This window comes from Protomyctophum parallelum (genome assembly GCF_964188405.1).
Source record: "Protomyctophum parallelum genome assembly, chromosome: 9".
NCBI classification, from domain to species: Eukaryota; Metazoa; Chordata; class Actinopteri; order Myctophiformes; family Myctophidae; genus Protomyctophum; species Protomyctophum parallelum.
In genome coordinates, this window is record NC_139706.1 from 36,717,462 (window position 1) to 36,738,844 (window position 21,383).

At 41.6% G+C, this 21,383-nt stretch overlaps 1 protein-coding gene across 2 annotated transcripts in view; it reads right to left on the minus strand.

The window, feature by feature from the left end:
• Positions 1-5,849: 5,849 nt before the first annotated feature.
• Positions 5,850-21,383, minus strand: part of LOC310864019 (ATP-dependent DNA/RNA helicase DHX36-like) — a 31,208-nt gene continuing 15,674 nt past the window's right edge. The window contains exons 14-27 of one of the 2 annotated variants that reach the window (XM_083772552.1): positions 20,550-20,637; positions 18,218-18,273; positions 17,856-17,920; positions 16,636-16,779; positions 15,487-15,604; positions 13,748-13,846; positions 13,000-13,173; positions 12,337-12,423; positions 12,153-12,236; positions 11,255-11,354; positions 10,594-10,684; positions 9,943-10,063; positions 7,089-7,241; positions 5,850-6,750 (exon numbers count right to left, since the gene is read on the minus strand). In XM_083772552.1, the coding sequence (XP_083628678.1) occupies positions 6,508-6,750; positions 7,089-7,241; positions 9,943-10,063; positions 10,594-10,684; positions 11,255-11,354; positions 12,153-12,236; positions 12,337-12,423; positions 13,000-13,173; positions 13,748-13,846; positions 15,487-15,604; positions 16,636-16,779; positions 17,856-17,920; positions 18,218-18,273; positions 20,550-20,637 (1,623 nt within the window). In that variant the 3' untranslated portion in view covers positions 5,850-6,507. Of the gene's footprint in view, positions 6,751-7,084; positions 7,242-9,942; positions 10,064-10,593; positions 10,685-11,254; positions 11,355-12,152; positions 12,237-12,336; positions 12,424-12,999; positions 13,174-13,747; positions 13,847-15,486; positions 15,605-16,635; positions 16,780-17,855; positions 17,921-18,217; positions 18,274-20,549; positions 20,638-21,383 lie in introns of both variants that reach the window. The other variant, XM_083772553.1, reaches the window with a different exon arrangement.

Below are 21,383 nucleotides of genomic sequence, written 5' to 3' on the forward strand. Positions count from 1 at the left end.
GTATTGAGTTGTGCTTTCATGTGAAATGTACCCATTCTGCAAACTGTTAATACTGCAATCTTATCAAACGACAACAAAATATTCTAATAGTTTTGGGTCTGATTGAGTCGGCTATAATTCTCATCAAATGGTGGCCCGTGGCTCAAATGGGTCTGAGAGGCTAAATGTCATCAAATGGTGATCCGTGGCTCCTCAAATGCCGAATAGGTTTGAAAACCACTGAGCTAAATGAGCCAACACCAAACACTCACCTAGGCTGCAGAGTGGACAGAGGACTTCTGTTTCCACTGCAGATTCTTGTAGAAGCTTTTTTTGTTTTTCACCAGCCAGGTAAAAACACTGACGAGTCTAGTCTACTCGATGTCCATGTCAATGAAATGTTACATTACGAGTTATTCATTAAAACAAACGGCTTGTTGTAAGTTACAAACACATAGCAGGCACGTGTTGGGAGTTGGCGTGTGTGAGGTTACTTTTTTTTACCAGGTGCGACCTGAGGACTTAAATTGCAGGCACATGCGCATCCCGTGCACCGCAACTCAAGGACCCCCCCCCCCCCCCCCCCCCCCCCCCACACACACACACACACACACACACACACACACACACACACACTTACACTTACACACGCACACAAACACACACGCACGCGGCACACAATTTATTCATGAATTCGTTCGTTCGTCCGTCCGTCCATCCATTCATTCATTCATTCAGAATCATTCATTCATTAATTATTTCGTTCGTTCGTTCGTTCGTTCGTTCATTCATTCATTTCATGACAGACTGAATGACGTTATAGGCTATATGGCTGCATTGAAGTGTATGATTCAACTTTTCATGGTTTATATTAAATTGTTTTAAAATGTTAGTGTTATAGTAGGCCTATAGTCTATAGAGTAGCCTAAAACATAATTTAAAAAAGCAAAGTAACTTATGGGGGCAAATTAATCGCAATATTTCTTATTTCTGTGATTTCTTCCTGTGAAGCACTTTACAATTTACAATTTAGGCATTTAGCAGACGCTCTTAATCCAGAGCGATTTACAGTAAGCAAGTACAAAAAACATGGTAGGCCTAATACATATGTAAAAAGTCTTCATATAAGCTATAAACAGTGGAATATCTATAGAGCACCGAAGTCTGACGTCACTTTCAGTAGAGGGCGCCAGTAGACAGGTTCATGTATTTGTTTAGTTGCATAAATTTATAATCAATTTTTATTATTAGTCTGGTTGCCCAAAGGGCAACCGGGCGCGTTCGGCTATGCGCACCGGGAATGTGGTCAGTTTGTTGAGTGTGGTGGGCGGTGACGTCACAGAGTGCGTTCAGTGTGCCTTATTTACGAACGACCAGTTACAACACACCATTCACACTGAGCAACCCTACCCTCAGGGTAGGGTTGCTCAGTGCGTGCACTCGGCACACCCGGTGTGCAGCGCACTGGATTTTCGAACGACAACGCACTGAGTGCACTGAATAAACGAACGACAAGAGAGCACACCAGTGCGTTCAGGGCGCATTTCCGAACGCGCCCTAATTGTGGGCTCGCCACAGCGAGCACACAATAGTTATTGCCAGTCTATATTTATTCCGCTTCTTTATTGTGGGCTCGCCTCAGCGAGCACACAATTGTTACTGCCAGTTGGCGAGCCCACAATAGTTATTGCCAGTCTATATTTATTCCGCTTCTTTATTGTGGGCTCGCCTCAGCGAGCACACAATTGTTACTGCCAGTTTATATTTATTGTGGGCTCGCCACAGCGAGCACACAATAGTTATTGCCAGTCTATATTTATTCCGCTTCTTTATTGTGGGCTCGCCTCAGCGAGCACACAATTGTTACTGCCAGTTTATATTTATTGTGGGCTCGCCACAGCGAGCACACAATAGTTATTGCCAGTCTATATTTATTCCGCTTCTTTATTGTGGGCTCGCCTCAGCGAGCACACAATTGTTACTGCCAGTTTATATTTATTGTGGGCTCGCCACAGCGAGCACACAATAGTTTTTGCCAGTTTATATTTATTGTGGGCTCGCCACAGCGAGCACACAATAGTTATTGCCAGTCTATATTTATTGTGGGCTCGCCACAGTGAGCACACAATAGTTATTGCCAGTCTATATTTATTGTGGGCTCGCCACAGCGAGCACACAATAGTTATTGCCAGTTTATATTTATTTATTCTTTATTTATTCCACCCTTTTATTTGCGACCTAACTACTTCCACATACTTTATGCTAGAAATTTAGTTCAAACTTCAAACTGTTCAGCTCTTTGCAGTGATGTGTGCTTGTTTTTTTATTTTTACAAAGTTTTATACTTTTTATACTTTTTAACTTTTTAACTTTTTTTTACATTCTTTATAATGAGAGTCGATGGAAGAAAGGTCCCATTTTTCACAGTTAACTTTTTTGAGCTCTTATTACTCCGTCATACTTTCACTTTGAAACTTCATTCAAACTTTATAATGTTCATCTATCTTTGAACTTTCATTGGTGAAAAAGTTGTTTTGAAAAAGTTTATACTTTTTAAAATATTTAACTTTATTTATAGTTTTTTCCTCCCATTGACAATGTATGGGATTTATCTCTAAATCAACCTCACTTTTGCAGCCTCATTACTCTGGCATACTTTGTCGTAGAAACGTGATTTAAACTTTAGAAAGCTCACACGACTCTGGACTTTTTCGTGGTTCAAACCGTATTCGAATACGTTAAACGGTTTTTCCGAAATCGCAGTTTGATTGCAGGCCGTTTCGCCTAATTAGTGCCAACTTAGAGTGCTGGGCTTCTTTCACTAGAGTGCGGGAACAGAAAATCTTTCCTTGAAATTTTACCAAACAAATTGTCGTCCCGGCCAAAATATACATTTTACACGCATGTTCTTTGGTCATTTTGTAGCCACACATGTCCTCTTTCACACAATGTGACCACCAAAGCACAGAGACATACAGAATGTGAACTACAGCCTTTTAAGTGACACAAATACAGTCAAGCTGCTCATTGACCTCCATTGTAAAATCCTTACGAGGAAATTATCGCGATGACAATTCTTAACTCGCTCTTATAACCACATTTTCGATCGTACCAACACCACAATCGCACATGGTGTACCTCAATATCTCAGGCCACTCACAGCGAAAAAAATATTTGCATTAGACTTTTACTTTTTGCGATAGAGCAATTTGTTCGGGCATAGTTTCCCCCCATTCAGGACCATTGTAAAATAGCAGACCTTCAAGTTGCGCGCCACTCAGTCATAGTGTTTGTCTTTTACACTTCCACAGCTGAGACATATAAGGGCTTAATTACAGGGCTGAAATTAAAGTTACAAGATCTCAATGAGTTGCTCTGCGGTACCTTGTGGGCTTGTAGGTCTGCTATTTGTGCAATTGGATGGCCTTTACACAGCTCTCGCAAGAGCACGCACGCACGCACGCACGCACACACACCCTGTCATCCTATTGGCTGGCCTTTACACAGCTCTCGCAAGCGCACGCACGCACACACGCACGCACGCACACACGTTTATAAAAAAAATACTTTCATAAAAAAAAAAAAAAAAAAATGAAATAAATGAAATAAAAATGAAAAAATTTTGATTTTTTTTTAAATAAAATAAAAATTAAAAACATTTAAAAATTAAAAACTTTAACTTTTTTTTTTAAACTTAAAAAGAAAAAACTTTTAATAAGAAACTTAATATTATTATTTTTTTACATTTAAAGAAAAATCTTAGACCATTATCAATAATCATTGTGTTTATGCTTTTAAAGATAGGCCTATATGCTATTTGAACCTTCTTTTTACAAAAAGTATGCTATTTCTGTTAAGCTCATGAATGCTTTTATATGTATACTCCATTGGATTGACTCTTTTTTTTCTTTTCCTTTTTTACCTTTTCTCAATTCATCAAGAATACATTGTAAAGCATTATTCATACATTACAAATCATTAGTAGACAGTAATACTTTACTTACTTTATTCTGCCACTTTTTGGGCATCGTACTACTTCCACATACTTTATTCCGCTTTATGCAGTTATTTATGCTTATTCTTTTTACCAATTTTTATACATTCTTTTTTAAACTTTTCCTTCAGCTTTAATACATTTTCTACTGTACATTATATACATTGCGTCTTTTGGCGAGCCCACGCAGTTTCTGCAGGGAACTGCTTTCTAGTTTAACTTAAACGCCCAATGCATTCTCTATGGCAATAGCACAAACTTTGGCATGCTACTAGTCCTACATACTTACACCTAGCAACCCCATTCTAGCCTACTTAGGTTCATCTTACGGTGTAGTAAGTAGTTTTAGAAATATAGTGCTTTCAAATTTGAGACTTTTATAATGGGGCTCAATGGCAGATTTTGGCACGTCAAAAAATCACTTTCACCTAGAAACTCCATTCACACTTTTTATTATTCAGCTTACTGTGGAGACACATGCTGGAACGTTTTACTTTGAAATGTTTTGTAGTTTCTGAGTTATTTAACTTAAACGCCCAATGCATTCTCTATGGCAATAGCACAAACCTTGGCATGCTAGTATGTAATTTCTGAGCAGTGCCTCCGTTCCAATATGCAGCTATGTGTGTATGTTTGTCTCTGTGTCCGTCCATCCGTCAGCACAGACAGCCGCAACACCTAAAGTGGCCAGGGGAGTACACCACAGAGTAAACTACAGTACGAGCCTTGAGCGCGTTCCTGGGGTTCTGGATGTTCCGAGGATGGTTTCTCGACTGACAATATAAATGTATAGTTGCACCGCTCACACCACAGGTGTGATTCTTATATTCGAGTACCTGGCTGTCAGAAAAGAGTGCAGGCTCTTATGTGTGAACCATTAGTTGAGAGTGTATGTCTGTCTCTTGACATTTCGCCTGGGACACTTGAGTGATTGGATGAAACACTTGACAGTGTAAAAGCTGGATGAGATGGAGAATTCTTTCTTTGGTGCGATGAACAAAATCCACTCAAAACTCAGAAATATGTAGCTACTAGCTACAGTTAGAGGGAGATGGCATGTGATGGACGAACTGCACTCAAAACTCATGTGGTGTTTTATGTTGATGTGCCACTGAAAATGTAGCAATGCAGCATTGGTTTCCAGTAACACAGCAAATCTTTTGTTTTTGTCTTGTGGCCACCAACTTAATTGTGGCCCCCTGCCTAATGTAGTTGAATACCCATCATACGTGTATACAATGGCTTCATAGACTTGTTTGACAGCACTATCATCACTCCATGTTGGATTCATGTTAATATGTGTATGTTCGAACTTCAGACATTTAACCACCACACCACATTCATACTTGGTATACGTGAGTTGGCTCTGTAAGTACTTGGTCTGCTCTATTTCTCTCAAACCTCTTTACCAAAGATAGCTGATCTACAACAGCAGCGCAAGGAATTGGGAGCTTGTAGATAAACTATTTTTGGTGAAAGTTCACCATTCATCTGCTGAGTAGATCTATTTTCTCGTGCAACACTGGTGTACGTCAGAGTATCAATTAAGCATATAGGCATAAACGATTTTTGAGGGTTAATATGGTAAAGATGTTCTTTCTTCATGAAAGTATAAAACAGATGACTTTGTCTCATAGCTGCCTTCTATTTCTGCTAATGGTAAATATAATTTACATTTTGCCCATTGAGACCTGAGGCCAATTCTAAAAACACTTTCTAAAAGCTAACCTAAGGTTTCTGAAAATCTTAAAATTCTTATTAAAATCTATTTTTTTAATAATATTGCTACATGTATAAGATTGAGATTAAGATAACTAATGAGATTGAAAAGTATAACGACGTACAGTATAGGTTGCACCAGGGAATAAATTGTAGCTGTAGGCAAGCCATTGTGTTCTTTATTGCTCAGACCATCCCGTATACATTGCTGGGAACAAAAGCAAACAAAAGCACATACAGTATATATTCTTTTTACAAATATGTTGATGGGACCACATCTATTGTACCACTGGGTTTCCTACCACTTGGAAAGAACAAAGAACAACAATAAAGGTGAAGACATCTGGCATTCAACAGACCGTGTGGTGGAAATTGAGGAGCAGGTTAAACTTAAAGGTTATGTAGATAACATTTTTATATTTAATTAATACAAAAAGAAAACATCTGTAGAGCCTTTAAAAAGCAGTGGAACAAAACTCTCGCTTCCCTTTTTAAATTCTCTCATTTCCAGAATTGTTTTGTTTACCTGTGCAAGCTGACAGGTGTCATTATCCATGGCGTGCTTCTGTTTCTGTTGGTATGGTAAATGTCCTCTCTAAAAAGATGCTTTTAGGCAGCCACTGCACTAGAAGGTTGCCAACAACATGATTGCTACCTTATAGATGTATTGTAATTACAACTAGTAGCGAATGTCGTCTATTTCACCTTTAAGCAACTCAGCCGCAATAACAATGCCAAAATGGCTATAAAGAAAACATCAATCATAACTGACTGATGATACATTTCTACATGTTCCTAAAGGAGAAGACAAGCTTCTAATTATCATCGTCATCGTCATCATTATCATCGTCAAAGTACGAATGATGTCCTCTAGGGCCACTTTTGCCTTTCCTGCTGTACCCCGAGGGGTTGGCACCTGTAGACTTGTCCTGGGTGGTGATGAGGTCAAGGATTGCTGTAATGACGGCAGTATCCTTGGAATGACGGTTGTTCCAGTCCACAGGAGCAGGGTTGCGGATCTTGTTTTCAAGCAGGGAATCCAGCTCTCTTCGCAGACTCTGTAGAAAGGAATAGAAGATATGTAGAGAAAATTGACCATAGTATTTTCAGCGGAAAGAACATTATCAGGAGTCCTCCTGACACTGTTCTGAGGAAACCTCATATGTGCAAAACTGTAAAAGGAAAAAAGAAAAAGAAAAAGTAGCAGATCAAAATGTGTTGCTTCGCAATTTGTTTCGAGCTTGCAGATCAGCTACTATTGATGCTTTTGTGTGACGCTGTAGGAAGTAGGGTATTCATTTGCAAAAAACACAAGAAGTTAAAATATGGAGATAAGAGGTTTCTTCCCGACAACAACCATTTGTACATGGGTGTGGACACCGTAGAGAGGACCTGCCTTGACGAGGTGAGCGATACGCTCAGGGGACCTGAAGACGATCCACTTGTCAACGGCGATGGTCTCGTCGTCTCCATCTTTCTGGATGGTGATGTCTCCTCCGAAGAATAGCAGCGAAAACGGGGACACCTCCGTGCAGTCATACAGGAAGATCTGAGCATGCAAAGACGGATGTTAATAACACTCATACAAATCTGACAAACACAGGCATTCATAGAGGGAGCTGGAGGCATATCCGGATTCAGGAACGCAAGCAGCACACACAGTAGTATATAGTAAGTATAGAGCATTACTATACTTGTGAGAACCTCAACATTTTAGGACGAAAAAGCTCTTCACAAATAAATGAATATAAAATAGGCAGGTGTCTACGTATATGAGAGATGTATCATTTATGCTCTCTCCATCTCTCTCACATGCCCACCAGAGGCACTGAAACAGTGGTTTCCAAACCTTTTCAGTTTGAGATCCAAAAGAGAAATGTGTTCCCACACAAGCTTACAAAAACACATTATGAACACTTTGTAGCGTTGCTGCACTGTATTGACCAATCTTACTGTATTATCTTTTCTTTTTTTTTGGGGGGTGCCTGCCATGCAATGGCAGAAACACAGGTTGAAATCCGCAACACATACTAAATAATCGTAATAATCGTAATATAATTATGTTCCGAAACTTTGACCTCTATGGCCGGCCGCACGGTTTACCAAAGCCCTGCAATATATACATTTCTTATTTTTTTTCTTATTTCTTATTATTTCTCGTTTCTCATTTCTCATTTCTTATTATTTCTCATTTCTTATTATTTCTTATTTCTCATTTCTTATTATTTCTCATTTCTCATTTCTTATTATCATTTCTCCTTTCTTATTATTTCTCATTTCTCATTTCTTATTATTTTTCTTATTTATTTTCCTTATCATTTTTCTTATTTTTACAATAACCAGCCACAGAACGAGTAGGCAGGAGACGAAGAAAACAAAGGAAGGCAAGGAGAGAGCATCTGTTCAGTGAGTGTGTGAGGCACCTTGTGGCTAATGTGTCATGTGAGATCAGCTTCAGCATCATCCTTCACTTTCTTTCCCCATTCTCCCTGAAATACCACTGGCATTGAATCTCTGAAGCTCTTTCTTCTGACATATCTCTCACACAAGCACGCCAATGCACACACGGTCATGAATACTGTGAGGAATAAAATGTAATGGCGCTACAACTGAAGATTAAAGCTTTCTTCATATAGGTATAGGCTGTAATTCGAAAGACAAACACATTAAGTGGCAATTAAATGTTCTGAGAGGACATGAACGGTAACCTTCATCAAGACGACAAAGGAGAGAACAAAGACACATGGAATGTAGGGAGACAGAGAGAAAGGACAAAAGGGGGGGTGTCGAAAGAAATTCAAAAGAAAAATAAATAAATATATGCTCCAGCGCATGATGGCATCGCATGCCAAAAACAGCAGATCTACAGACTACAGTATGTGGCACATTGTGAGCTTGTACGTAGGTCTGCTATTTTCGGCAGGCAACTCCGAAATGCAATGAAATATGAATTGAACTTCAGAAGCGTGATTACAGTATGTGTTTTATGTTTTGTGTCTGGGAGCTTTGAAGTACAAAAGCCTTTGAGAGGCAGTCAGTTGAAAGGCAGCATTTTAATCAAATATTCATCCAGTTTAAGGCTGGTGCAGAATCATCGCCAACCTTCACTCACCGATTGCTTGCTTCCACTCACAGTGACACACACACACACTTGACTATATATAATATATATATATATATATATAATATATATATATATATATATATATATATATATATATATATATATATATATATACACATATATATATATATATATATATATATATCTGCTGTCGGGAGGAAACCTCATAACTCCAAAATGTTCATTTTTCAGGAAATGAAAAAATATTTTTTTTCAAGAAATAAAGAAACAAAAAAAACAAAGCAATACAGCCTCATCAAAGTTGGTGTTGTGACTTTTTGTCAATTACTTCCATGAGAGGGGGAGAGGTGGTGGTGTTAGTTGCTTTAGCAGACATTTTGAGGGTCCAATGGAGTTAAGAGGTTTTGTCCAAAGCACTTTCTACTACTACCACACACACACACACACACACACACACTAAGGCTGTCCCCAAACATTCAAGATATATAAAAATCTTTTTTTTTATTAACTCGAAAATATATCTCGGCGAGAATGTGATATGAGCATATCAAAAAAATAAGTTTCTAGTGCATTCCTGTCAGAAGTTATGTCTATCTGCTGTCCCTCTCCAAAATCCCCTGTGCACATTCATTTGGTGATGGGCCTGCAGCCAATCAGCAACTCTCTCTCTCTCTGCGCTGTGTTGCGCTGCCCTCGACAGAACCAAAAGTGCTATACTTCTCCAGTACAGCAGTGCAGAACCGAGAGAGTGACACATTCTTTTGGATGTAAACTGCGCAGCTTTTAGCTTTTTTGATCGGATTTGCGGTGTTTTGTGTGTGTGTGTTTTGGGAGAGACGAGAGAGATTGATAAAGAGCGGGGGAGACACACTGTGCGCTCTGATCGAGACCGTTATTTTTTAAATTAATTAGAAGCAAATGGTCCGGATGTTCGCTCGAAAATTCCTGCTGAAGTTCGAGTCGTAAAAAAAGGGCTAGGGTACAGCCTTCACACACACACACACACACACACACACACACACACACACACACACACACACACACACACACACACACACACACACACACACACACACACACACACACACACACACACACACACACACACACACACACACACACACACACTTTGGTCCCATTAATGTGCCTCCTGTGTTCCACTTACACTGCTGGTCCTCATCTTGAGGTGGTAGACGAGCCAGGAATGGTTAAACTGAGTCTCCTCCACGTTGACAGACTTGGGGTGGATACACACCTTCCCATCGGACTGAGTGTACACCTTAACCCTTAAGGAAGAAATTAAGATGTTATGCTTCTTGCGGTTGTGTACACTGTACAGATTATGTAATGTCGACATTTCCTTTGGCCAGAATTGCGATTGCTGATAAAATTCTGTCTGTGTTGCAAGGACTACCGCACATCGAATTGTAATGACCGGTTTCATCAAAGTGCTGCTGTGCTGTGGTTGATAATTAAATGAGGATTCCACACAAGGCATCTGCAATGAAGATGAATTTAAGGTCTAATTTATATTCGATCACTGCGTCAAGTTTTTCAGTTGAAAATAACATGACAGCCCTGCTGTGCGAGTTGTAGGCAGAGATTCAACTGTGCTGATGACAACTGCCTGTGGGAGAGTTCTGTGACGATTGCATTGATCTGTGGGTGCAAAAGGGTCCCTTTTCTTACGCATAATTTCTAACGGTCCTCAGGGCTTTCGCACACCACTACCTGGACACATTTGATGAGCCCTCTCCCCCTTCAAGAGATCAATACTTCATCTTCTCATATCCTGTCTGTCTGTCATCATACTCACCCTGGCCTTGTCTTGCTGTACCTTGGTCTTATCATAGCCACCTTAGGGTACAGACCAGCCACAATCACTGCCTTGATCAACTTCTCATTTTCTGAAAAAGGAGAGAACGCAGGGAAGATGATTTTATTGATACGTGCACAGGTAAAACATGTGCACATATCAATCAGAGCATGAGTGCTCCGATTGGTCAATCATTCAAGGCATTATTCAGATTTCACGGGGAGAACATGCAAACTCCACACAGAAAGGCCATTTCGCCAACCCCACATAGAGGAATGGGCGCTGATGATGCAGAGGAGAGAACATCATCATCCCCGGCAGGAATCCGGGACCTTCTAGCAGTGAGGCGACAGCTTTACAGACTGCGCCACCCTGCCACCGGAGATGGTCATAGTCTTAATTAGCCACTTTAGAACCTTATGATGCCTATTCTGGGGCCGACATTTGGCGAGACACCTGATCTGCCATCTCACAATGTGTCGCAACGTGAGCTTGTAGCTCGGCTATTTTCTGTAAATAAATGTGATGTAGAGCGAAAACAGGAGGGGGGCCTAGAATAGAGCCCATAGGAATCTGTTCAAAATGTAAGGGCCTTGGTTTACACCGGCTATTTCAAAGAACATGAGGCTGCACCCAGAAAGCTCCTCTTTTCCTTGTCTACCTGAGTTGACGTTGGACTTGGGGTCTTTTGGGTCTCTGCTGCTGATGAAGCCCACCGACATGAGGTGTTCTGCAAACTGACCCTTCATATTGTGTAGCATCTAGAGGGGAAACAAAGTCAAAACCATCAATGCCTGAGGCTCAATGCACAGTATGCATGTCCTCTACACTTGAGACTTTTGGGTCCGTAATATATCACACTATTCATTCATACAGTAAGTTATGTGGTTATATATCCATAGTTTTACAAAGTAGAGCACGGCAATCATCAGCCTTATGGTAATGTTTAGTTTGTTTTTTTCAGCTAGGGCAGTGCATCGCAAACAAAATAAACATCGGTGTGGATATATACTTGGTGTGGCTCTGCTCTGGCTTCTGAATGTTATTATACTGATCTACTGTATATACACTGCTGGATGGTGATCTTACCATGCACACCATGCAGTTTGTTTACAACAACCTCGGACGTGCTTAATCTATCTCTGTGTTTCTGTGGTTTCTGGTGACACAGTGGACAAAGTATGTGATACCTCTCTCTCCATAAATTAGGTTTGGAGTCGTTCAGAGAAAATTATCTCCTAACCCAAGAAGGATCTTCTCTTCTGGGGGTCCCTGGCACAAAACCTTTTCAGATGGGGGTCTGCCGCCAAATAGATCAATTTGGGGAGAGTTTGAGAACCACTGTCCATGTTGTGTTCCTGACAGATTGCGGAAATAAAACAATATCAATCACGAGACGCGCATTGAGTGTCTGACCAATCACACACAATGTTTGGCTACCAAAACAAACGCCAAATCACTGCCGAAGTTCCTGTGACATTTTGTTCTTATTGACCTGCCGAAGCTGAAAATATGTCTTGTTCAGTTGGAGTATGCTGCAGCAGGACTCATGGTGTCACCTGGAGTGTATTGGCTGACAGGAAGTTTTCCCAGCAGAAGTCCCTCTCATACCTGCCTCCACGCTGCTTAGCCTCCTCCCAGCCCTGAGCAATAATGTATGATCAGTTCACATAGAATCACTTGTTGGCTCATATCATAGCATATTAAATGTATTCATTTTAAGAAATGTGGAATCTGCTTTACGTTTAAGGCATTGACAATTGTTAGATGGTCACTCTTAGAATTTCTGGACAGGATTTTCCTCTTCATGTCTGCCACCTTCTCCTTGCCCTGAGAAGAAAGGTAGTAGGCGTAATAACCTTGCAGGGCCTAATATCATATATCCTGGGTTGTGTGTCTGGTAGCTATAATATAATCTAGAGAACAGATTGATGAGATTTATATATATATATATATATATATATATATATTTATATATATATATATATATATATATATATATATATATACACTGTAATATACTGCCCCCCCCCCTGTCCAGAGCTCCAAAATTGGAACGTTAATTATGAATTGAGTGGGTAAAACCATACCTATATTAAATTGTTATCCCCATGAAACTTCCCAAATTGAGTACTTACACGAAGACAATGATTTATTCTATTACAAACTTTATATTTTTAAATATGCAAATGAGGCATTATGTAGGAAAATATGCAAAATAATCGAAAATATGAAAAAGCTACTACTGTGGAAGGGTTATCATGTATTAATTGACTTATTTTAACATATTTAATATAGGTCTAGTTTTTCCCACCAATTTTGGAGCTCTGGCTCATGGACTAAAAACCAAAAAGAACTGAACCGGTTCCTATTGGTGGAAAGGGGGTCTCTGTGTGATCTTCATACCAGAGGTATGAAGAAAGGGTCTTTGAAGCTCAGTGAGGCAGCGATGGTGAGGACAGGGTTAAGGCAGCCCAGAAGTGCTCCAAACAGGATCAGTTTGCCGATGTGAGGCTCCACAGGCAGACGAGCCAGGTGGTAGCCCAGTGCTGTCAGATTCTCTGAGTGGTCCAAGGCATTCTACCACAGAGGGGTGTCACACAAAATACAATCCAAATCCTCAGAAAGTCAGACATACATTCATACAGTCAGGGTTCTCACACATTTCTACCAATGAATTTCCAAAACTTTTCCAGAATATTTAACCCAAATTCCAGGCCTATATATTCAGCGCAATAATGAGTCTATGTCCTATGTGCATTGTGCAATGCCCAAAGACAGGCAGTGTAGCGACAATAAAGCATAGAATGTATCCAAATGTTGTGCCAAAGGTTTTGCTACAACACCTATCCTAGAGAATAGGATCACGCTGCAGCATGTTGTGCGCTAGTAGATCTGTTATTTTTGCCTAATGTGTACGTACTGGTACACATTAGGTTGCAATCACGCTGCCGTTTGGCAAATAACGGCTTATGTTACACATTTTGTGTAATGTTATACAGGGTTTTATTAACAAAACCAATAGCCAAGAACAATTCATAGCTAACAATTTTTCCAGGACCCTTGATAAATTCCAAAACTTTTCCAGGACTGGAAATTGTTTCGTTTTTTCCTAATTTTGAAATATTTGAAAATCAGTCACTCTCTCACTCACCAGGTCCATGAGGTGTTTGATGGCCAGATTGATGCCTTTTTCAGTGGGAGGATCTAGTGCTTTGCTTAGGAACTCTGCTATCGGCCCCAGCTTCAGGATCTGCAAGATACAGAGACAAAAAGTCAAACTCTACCACCTTGATATTGAACGACAGGTGATCTCTACCAATGACAAATGTGCATGAAAGCACATCTTTAGTAATGGGCACTGCCGGAATGAGGAGAGTCCAATACTACTTCTGTACACCAAAATGTCCACTTTATATTAAGATGCTGAATTATCCACCAAGATATGTGATGAATTCTAAATGAATTATGCCCAGTTGCCCACTGACCATATGATTGTAGTTTCTTTAATAAATTAAATGCCAGTAAAATGTTTGCGGTCAGATGTTTCAATCTCCTCGTTTTCTAGAGTATATGATGTCATGACCTACTCCAATTAACCTATTGACTGTTGTATTATGGCTGTCAGGACTGTGGTTGGGCCTTAGTTAATGTGTGCCAGTAATTTGAAGACATTGTTGCTACAGAGAAGAAGTTGAGCATGGACAAAGTTGCAGAGACACAGTCTGGCCAATTATATACACTGCCAAGGACCTTAAACAGGTTTTAGATTTTTTTTTTCTTTTTACACTAGATGGTGCTATTGGCTAACCTATGACCATTCAATTCTCAGTTAAGCGAGGAAAAAGAAAACCACGTGATTGCAAAAATCGCCTCTCTCCCAAACACCTCCATGTAAGAGATTTTTTTTTCTCTTCCTCAAATTTCTCTTCCTGGATTGTTCCACTTTTTCCGCAACCGCCATTGCATTTTCCATGGGCTAGCCGCTACATGGACGGATTTACAAGCAGGTATTTTTTCACGATAGCACAGCAAATGGCACTCTCATTATGTACTCTACGGTCCGTAGTGCCATCGTAGTGAAGATGAATATTCTGTGACTACTTAAAAGGAAAGCAAATGTGAAAAAAACCTGGCAAGTGGAGAACACCACACACACACTCTTCTTTTTAAAATTACAAACATTATAAACAGAACATATCCAGTCACCCACACACTGCCTAGTTTACCCAATACCCTCCGGTGTGTAGGAGATTGTGGTGAAGTTGGTTTCAGGTTGGATATTCACCAGTTGGGTGATATGTAGTCTCGTGTAGCCAGACAACTATTCCACAATCTCCAAATGCTATTTAGAGTCTGGAACTACACCTCCCGAAATCAGAGTAAGGAAGCTGCTAAATTTGCGCAACAGTAAAGACGAAACGGAAGTGGGTAGTAGGCTCCACTTCCGCTTTATATTTTACTCATGATAGAACTTCCATTGCTCCAGACTGTATGATGGAAGCATTTGGAAATTGCGAGAGGCAACAGTCTGGCAACGCGAGACTAGGTGATATGCGACTAGGTGATATGCAACTGTGTGAATATCCCACCTGAAACCAACTTCACCATACAGATCATGCATGCCTATATGCCTGGACCTTGAAAATTCTGTCTGAGCCCTGTCTATTATAATCTGCACTGATCCCATTAAATGACCCCTATGAAATCCTCAGGACTGAAATCAGTCACCAGGACTGAGAACTTTACGCGCACGCACGCACACGCGCGCACGCGCACACGCACACGCACACGCACACACACACACACACACACACACACACACACACACACACACACACACACACACACACACACACACACACACACACACACACACACACACACACACACCTTGATCTGCAAGCAGAGCTCCTCCAGTGGTGTCCGCATGATCTCTGGGAGTTGATAGGAATCCAGTAGGCTGGCCCTGAGACTGTTGTATAGGTGATAGCACTTTCCTGGACACACCCTGGGTTTACAGGCAAAGAAATAAACAAGAATTCATACATTATGAATAATAACCAGCTGAAAACAATGTATTTCAAACTCCAGCTTGTCCCTCTCTGCACAGCGGTGTTGTCTCAGTCCTTTAAAAAAGGAAGGGAAGAAAAAGACACTGTGCAATGGGTTCCGCGGAGCGCGGATACGGGGGTCCCCGGAGGTCTGAGCGGGGGTCCGCGATAGTCTGCATGGGGGTCCACGGAGAAGGGGGTCCCTGCAGACTGACGCAGAGTTCGGCGAGGGGGTCCCCGCGGTAGTCTGCGATGTGGTCACATTGATGCGTGTGGTGTCTTTGCCACATATGCCTGGTTGCTGGCGTCAATTTCCACATGGCTAGTATCTATGCCTGTTGCATATATCGAAATGACGGAGTAGTTATGTTGTGACTCTTGTTCATGGCGTGCAGACTATGGGATGTTATCCCCATAGGTTGTTGCTGGAGACAAGGCAGCCAATCAGCAATCAGAAGTACTCGTCAGTATGGTTGCTAGTGTTGGCAACTGTCGTGTCAGAAATAAGCGAACCAACCTCCAAAAACCAAGTAAGAAACTGTGAGGGCTGGAAATAAGTGGCCTTGGCAACCCGCTACTGCTCGCAGACTAGCAGTGTCAGTCTGGTCGTATTAGTTTCACAGTCAATGTATGACCAGCTTTCAACTGGTAAAAAGGGGAGAGAGATTGTGTGTGTGTGTGTGTGTGTGTGTGTGTGTGTGTGTGTGTGTGTGAGTGAGTGAGTGAGTGAGTGAGTGAGTGAGTGAGTGAGAGAGAGAGAGAGAGAGAGAGAGAGAGAGATTATGTGAGGGCATGTGACATTGGTGTAATTTGAAATCAATAAGATGAAACCACGCACAGTTAGCTGTGCCTGCTGATTAGGCTGTGCTGTGTATTGATGTCCATGTTGATGGGAGAGAAAAAAGGGGGGGTAAGGTTGGAGCGAAAGTGGGGGACTGTGGGACTGGACACGAGATAAAATGACAAAGGATGGAGGGTGCCAACACACCTGCCAGCACGCCCTTTCCTCTGCTTAGCATTAGCCAGGCTGACCCACTCGGCTGCCATGGTGCTGATGTTGTTATCAGTGTCATAGTTGGTCTCTTTGATCTTCCCTCCATCTATCACAAACACGACATCATCGATGGTGATGCTGAAAGAGAGGGATAGAGAAAGAGAGACGGAGACAGACAGAGAGAAAGAAAGATGAGAGAGAAGAGACAGAGTTAATGTGATATAGATAATGCAAGCTTTCAGACTTTCTTTAAGTGCTGCCTTGGAAGGTTTAATGGTTCATATTTAGTCGGAGGAGGTACTCTAATAGTCATACACCTTTTCATTTAAGGAAGGACCCCCAGTTTCATAAGCATTAGGCCACAACCCCGCTAAAATCGGCAGTGTTCAGTTAAAGGCGTATTTCACTTTAAAACACTTCTGGGGTCATGTTAACAGGTACAGGCTGGTCCGACTGGCATTAGACCGACACCCTACCCAAAACCCAAACTGCAAGCACAGCGCAACGCATGTCGGACTAACGCATTGTCGGGAGCGACGGGTGATTTCCGCATGTCGGACCTTTGGTGTGTCAGATCGGCGTTTGCACCCTATGTTAACGTTTACACAGACTTTTGCGTGCACCCCAGACAGTTTTTAAGTTGCACAACTGTCTAGGGTGCAATTAAACAAAGACCTGCGTAGACATTAAAGTGAAATAAGATTCTACAAATGGAGTAGAATTTGCACTCTGGGAGTCTGTAAAAGTCCATTTGATTCCGAACTACCAATCATTTAGCCTCCCAGAATCTGCTCAAGGACTCTAATTAGCCCCAAATCTTCTATATCTATCAAATAGATATATTTATATTATACACACACACACACACACACACACACGCACACACACACACACACACACACACACACACACACCTGAGCTAAAAACAAATGGAAGTCCAGGTGTATTTGACCAGAATGTTTCACAAAGAAACAAATAATTGTGAAACAATCAATGACTCAAGTCATTATTAGCGGGGCTTTGCAGTCTCTAGTCATGGTATGGTGGGGAGAGGAGAGCGGGCTTAGTGTCCCATTGGCTGTATAGGGCTAGTCTCCCATTGACTTAGAGGCCAGCCAATCATGAAAATCTTGCCACTAGACCATGTGACTAGACTAGAAACTAGCGGATTAAAAACTAATGTGACGGGCACACACTCATTCACGCACACAAACCTTGTCTCAGCTATATTGGTTGCAATCACGAGCTTCCTTACTCCAGGAGGAGGCCTCTTAAACACCTGCAGAGAGAGAGGGGGATTACGTATTGGGATTGAAACAACGGCATTTTATGTATGAGTATAGAATAGATTAAGCGCACGGGTAAGGTCACACAAATTCAGGAAATGTGCATCTCGTGTGAATTGAGTCGTTTTTCTTTTTTAACGGGTCCCCTGACAAAAGGTTTGGGAACCATTGCCATAGGCAGAGAAGAAGAGGAATGCAGAGAGACAGAACGAGGCAGATAAGGATGTACAGTATATGTGGAGAAAGATAAGGAAACGGAGAAATAAATGCATAAAAAAAGAGAGCCTGACCTGAGTCTGGTTAGTCGTAGGCATCAAAGAGTGTAGTGGAATGATAACAAACCGATCTGAAACAACATTAATAATTATGCCGTTAAAATGCTCAGAAACCCATTCAAGACAATGCGTGGGTGCTTGTGTTTCTATGAATAATTCTAACACTGAGATGCAAACAAACAATTACAAGGACAAAATATTTCACACTCTTAAGGTACAGTAGCTCCCCACCGCTCCAAGAAAGCATCTGTTGCTGGAAATCTGCTATTGAATGGGCGGTGGGTACACTGTCACGTTGGTTTGGAAGTTGTAGGGAAGCGTTGAAAGCCGACCGAGCTTGCTCCGACATGTGCACGTATGTGGCTCGTCTCATTCAAACACCAGATGACATATGCCTATAAGCGTATATGCCATATCTCTGTTTAGTAGCCATAAACGTCAAGACGTCTAAGTGACGTCTTTGTAATGGATGCCACGGGCGTCAAGACGTATCCCCTTGGGATTTTTTTTATATATCATTAGCATGTACTACTGACTCTCTTTAAGGTGAAAGGCATTCCGTTGCACGTGCGCCATGTGTGTTGGAAGTGTTTATGAGCGGGTGTGTGTCCTTTGTGGCATGTGGACCCCCCCCCCCCCCCCCCCCCATACACACACAGACGCAACTCGCAAGCCCAACTGGTGTGTTGTATCTTAAATAAATGTGACCAAATTTGACTGGGAGACTGCCATTGGATTTTTTTGAATTTTTGTTTTTTCATTTCATATCAAAGCAGGGAATCATAGCTTCAAATTGACATATTGGTTGTTCAGTTTGACCCACCAGTTTTGGAGATATGGCTTATAGAGTAATGTCTTGCAGAAAACAGCGAGTTGAGAAAACAGGGTTGAAAGGTTCACTTCTGTGGTCTCTAACATTACACCTAGCTACATGTTTAAGCATTTATTTCATATTTACATGTCAATTTCAGCTTTGACACTTATTTTATGTAAAAAAAATAAAAAAATAAAAAATCTCCTCTGGTGAAAAGCTGGAATGTGCGTGATGGCAGTCTCTCAGTTAAATCTGGTCACAAATAAAGAACGAACACCGGCATGAATTAAATAATAGCTGTAGGCCTACCCTACACATGTTTCCCTCCCGCCTCGCTTGTCTGTCTGTCATATCCACGCACGCACGTACGCACGCACGCACCAAGGCTACATGACACATCACAGTTGCATATAGCCATAAATGGAATACGCTTGTAGGCTACTATATTAATTTGACCCATTCGTGTGCAGTGCGTTAAAGCAGTCATGTGTAGCCTAGGGGTATAGGCAAAGGCGATCAGTGAAACTGCTCACTGCTGTGAGTGCATGCTGTGGGTGGGTGATTGTCGTGATGCCTGCAGCCCTGCACCGCACGTTAATGAGAGATAACCTCGCTGGCAAGACAGTCATAAATAATCAACGTTTATGTGGAGTGATTGATGAATGAATCATGAACATATGGATGAAGGCTGGCGTGTGCTGATGTCGCTGTTTAAACGGCGCCCGCCGCGGTCTCGTCCCGTCCCGTATAAGCGCTCATCCTGACCCAGATGAACAGATCTGCCGTTTATCTGAATGACTTATTTAAATGGGTGAATGATTAAGCCCCTTACACCTATAGGCCTATAGCCTACAATTGCAAATAAGCAAGCTATAGGCCTATGCTTGTCATTGTCACTTGGCAATAAAGGCTTGCAGTCCATTTATGCCTAAATATATGTTTTAAATATCACAGGGATTATAGGCATCTGATGTCACGCTGCGCTCGCATATACTATATGTTTAGATGCCTGTGACAGCCTGTCAACTGGTCAAACAATGCTGCTCCGCTTTACTACGACAGAAAAACAGGACAAAGCCTACGACAGCTCCCGACCTGACATGATTTTTGTCCTGGCGCACGTTCAAGTTCAAGGTTTTGCGGAAATGATAAATGCCGACAATTGCAGTAATTCTGGCTTGCACACATTTTGGCGTACGCTGCGTTGATAAATGAGGGTCTAAAAGTGTGAAAAACATATTTTTCATTTCACTACAACTTTAAGCATGCACACATGTGTTTGTTGTTGAAAAATCAAGCCATAAGTTATTTTAAGCACCATAGTAGCCATCTGTTTGTGTCAGCTCTCAGATGCATTCGTCTACTTTTTTCCCTCCACACCTTCTAACCGACACCTTCTGTGCCAACTTCATTCGACTACCAGTCTGTAGTAATTAGTAGCAGTCTATTTGGTGGGGAGCCAGCTTTACAGTTAAAAAACAGTACAGCAACTAAGGGAATCAGTGATGTGTGCACATGCTTCTTTGCCTGTACCTGATCTGAACATCTGCTGAGCCATTAGCAGGTCATTGAGCTTGCTGATGTTGTCCCAACCAGGCAGGAACACCAAGATAGCTCCTTCCTGTCAAATGGCAACATGACACAGCGGTTACTTGGCAGGCAGACAGCAGGAACCAGAACAAACAAAAGAGGTAGGAGCGCACAGTGAGGAGGTGCTGGCCACAGGAGACAAGACTTGAAAAAAGAAAGAGGTCGCACAGCTTGTAGTCATGATGCAAAAAACCTTTAATATGAAACCAACGTTTCAGCAACAAAATGCCTTCTTCAGGGTATGGCAGGAGCCAAACATCAAACATTAAACGGTCATTAGTCGCAAGGAGGAACCAAAGTCCTCATGTTGTTCTAGGAGCTGAGTCAATTAACCCCTGGCCTACCGTTCCCGGAAAAAACGGATTATTGCTAAAAATACAAACCTGCCGTTCCCGGAATTAACGGAATGTCAATCAATGTCAGTTATCGGGGGTTCAATGGAGCAAAAATTTATATTTTTTCGCTAATATCACCAATGTTGGATGTAATTTACCAGAAAACGGCCGAAATCCGCGTGATCGTGCGCTATCGTGCACGCGCGCCGTCTCTATGTGCGTCGCTGTAAAAAATGTGATATTTTGCGATGTTTTGGGGTTGATTTGAGGTTAATTTGACTTAGTTATGAAAAATATAGCATTAGCTTAGCAATCCGGACCAGCCAAGCTAGTGACTAGGGTCGATGTTGTTGATCGTTGAACCGGAAGTGACTTAGGAAGATCCGTCTATTTTGGCCAAAATCAGCATAATGGTGCGTTCCCGCCATCTGGTGGCAATTCG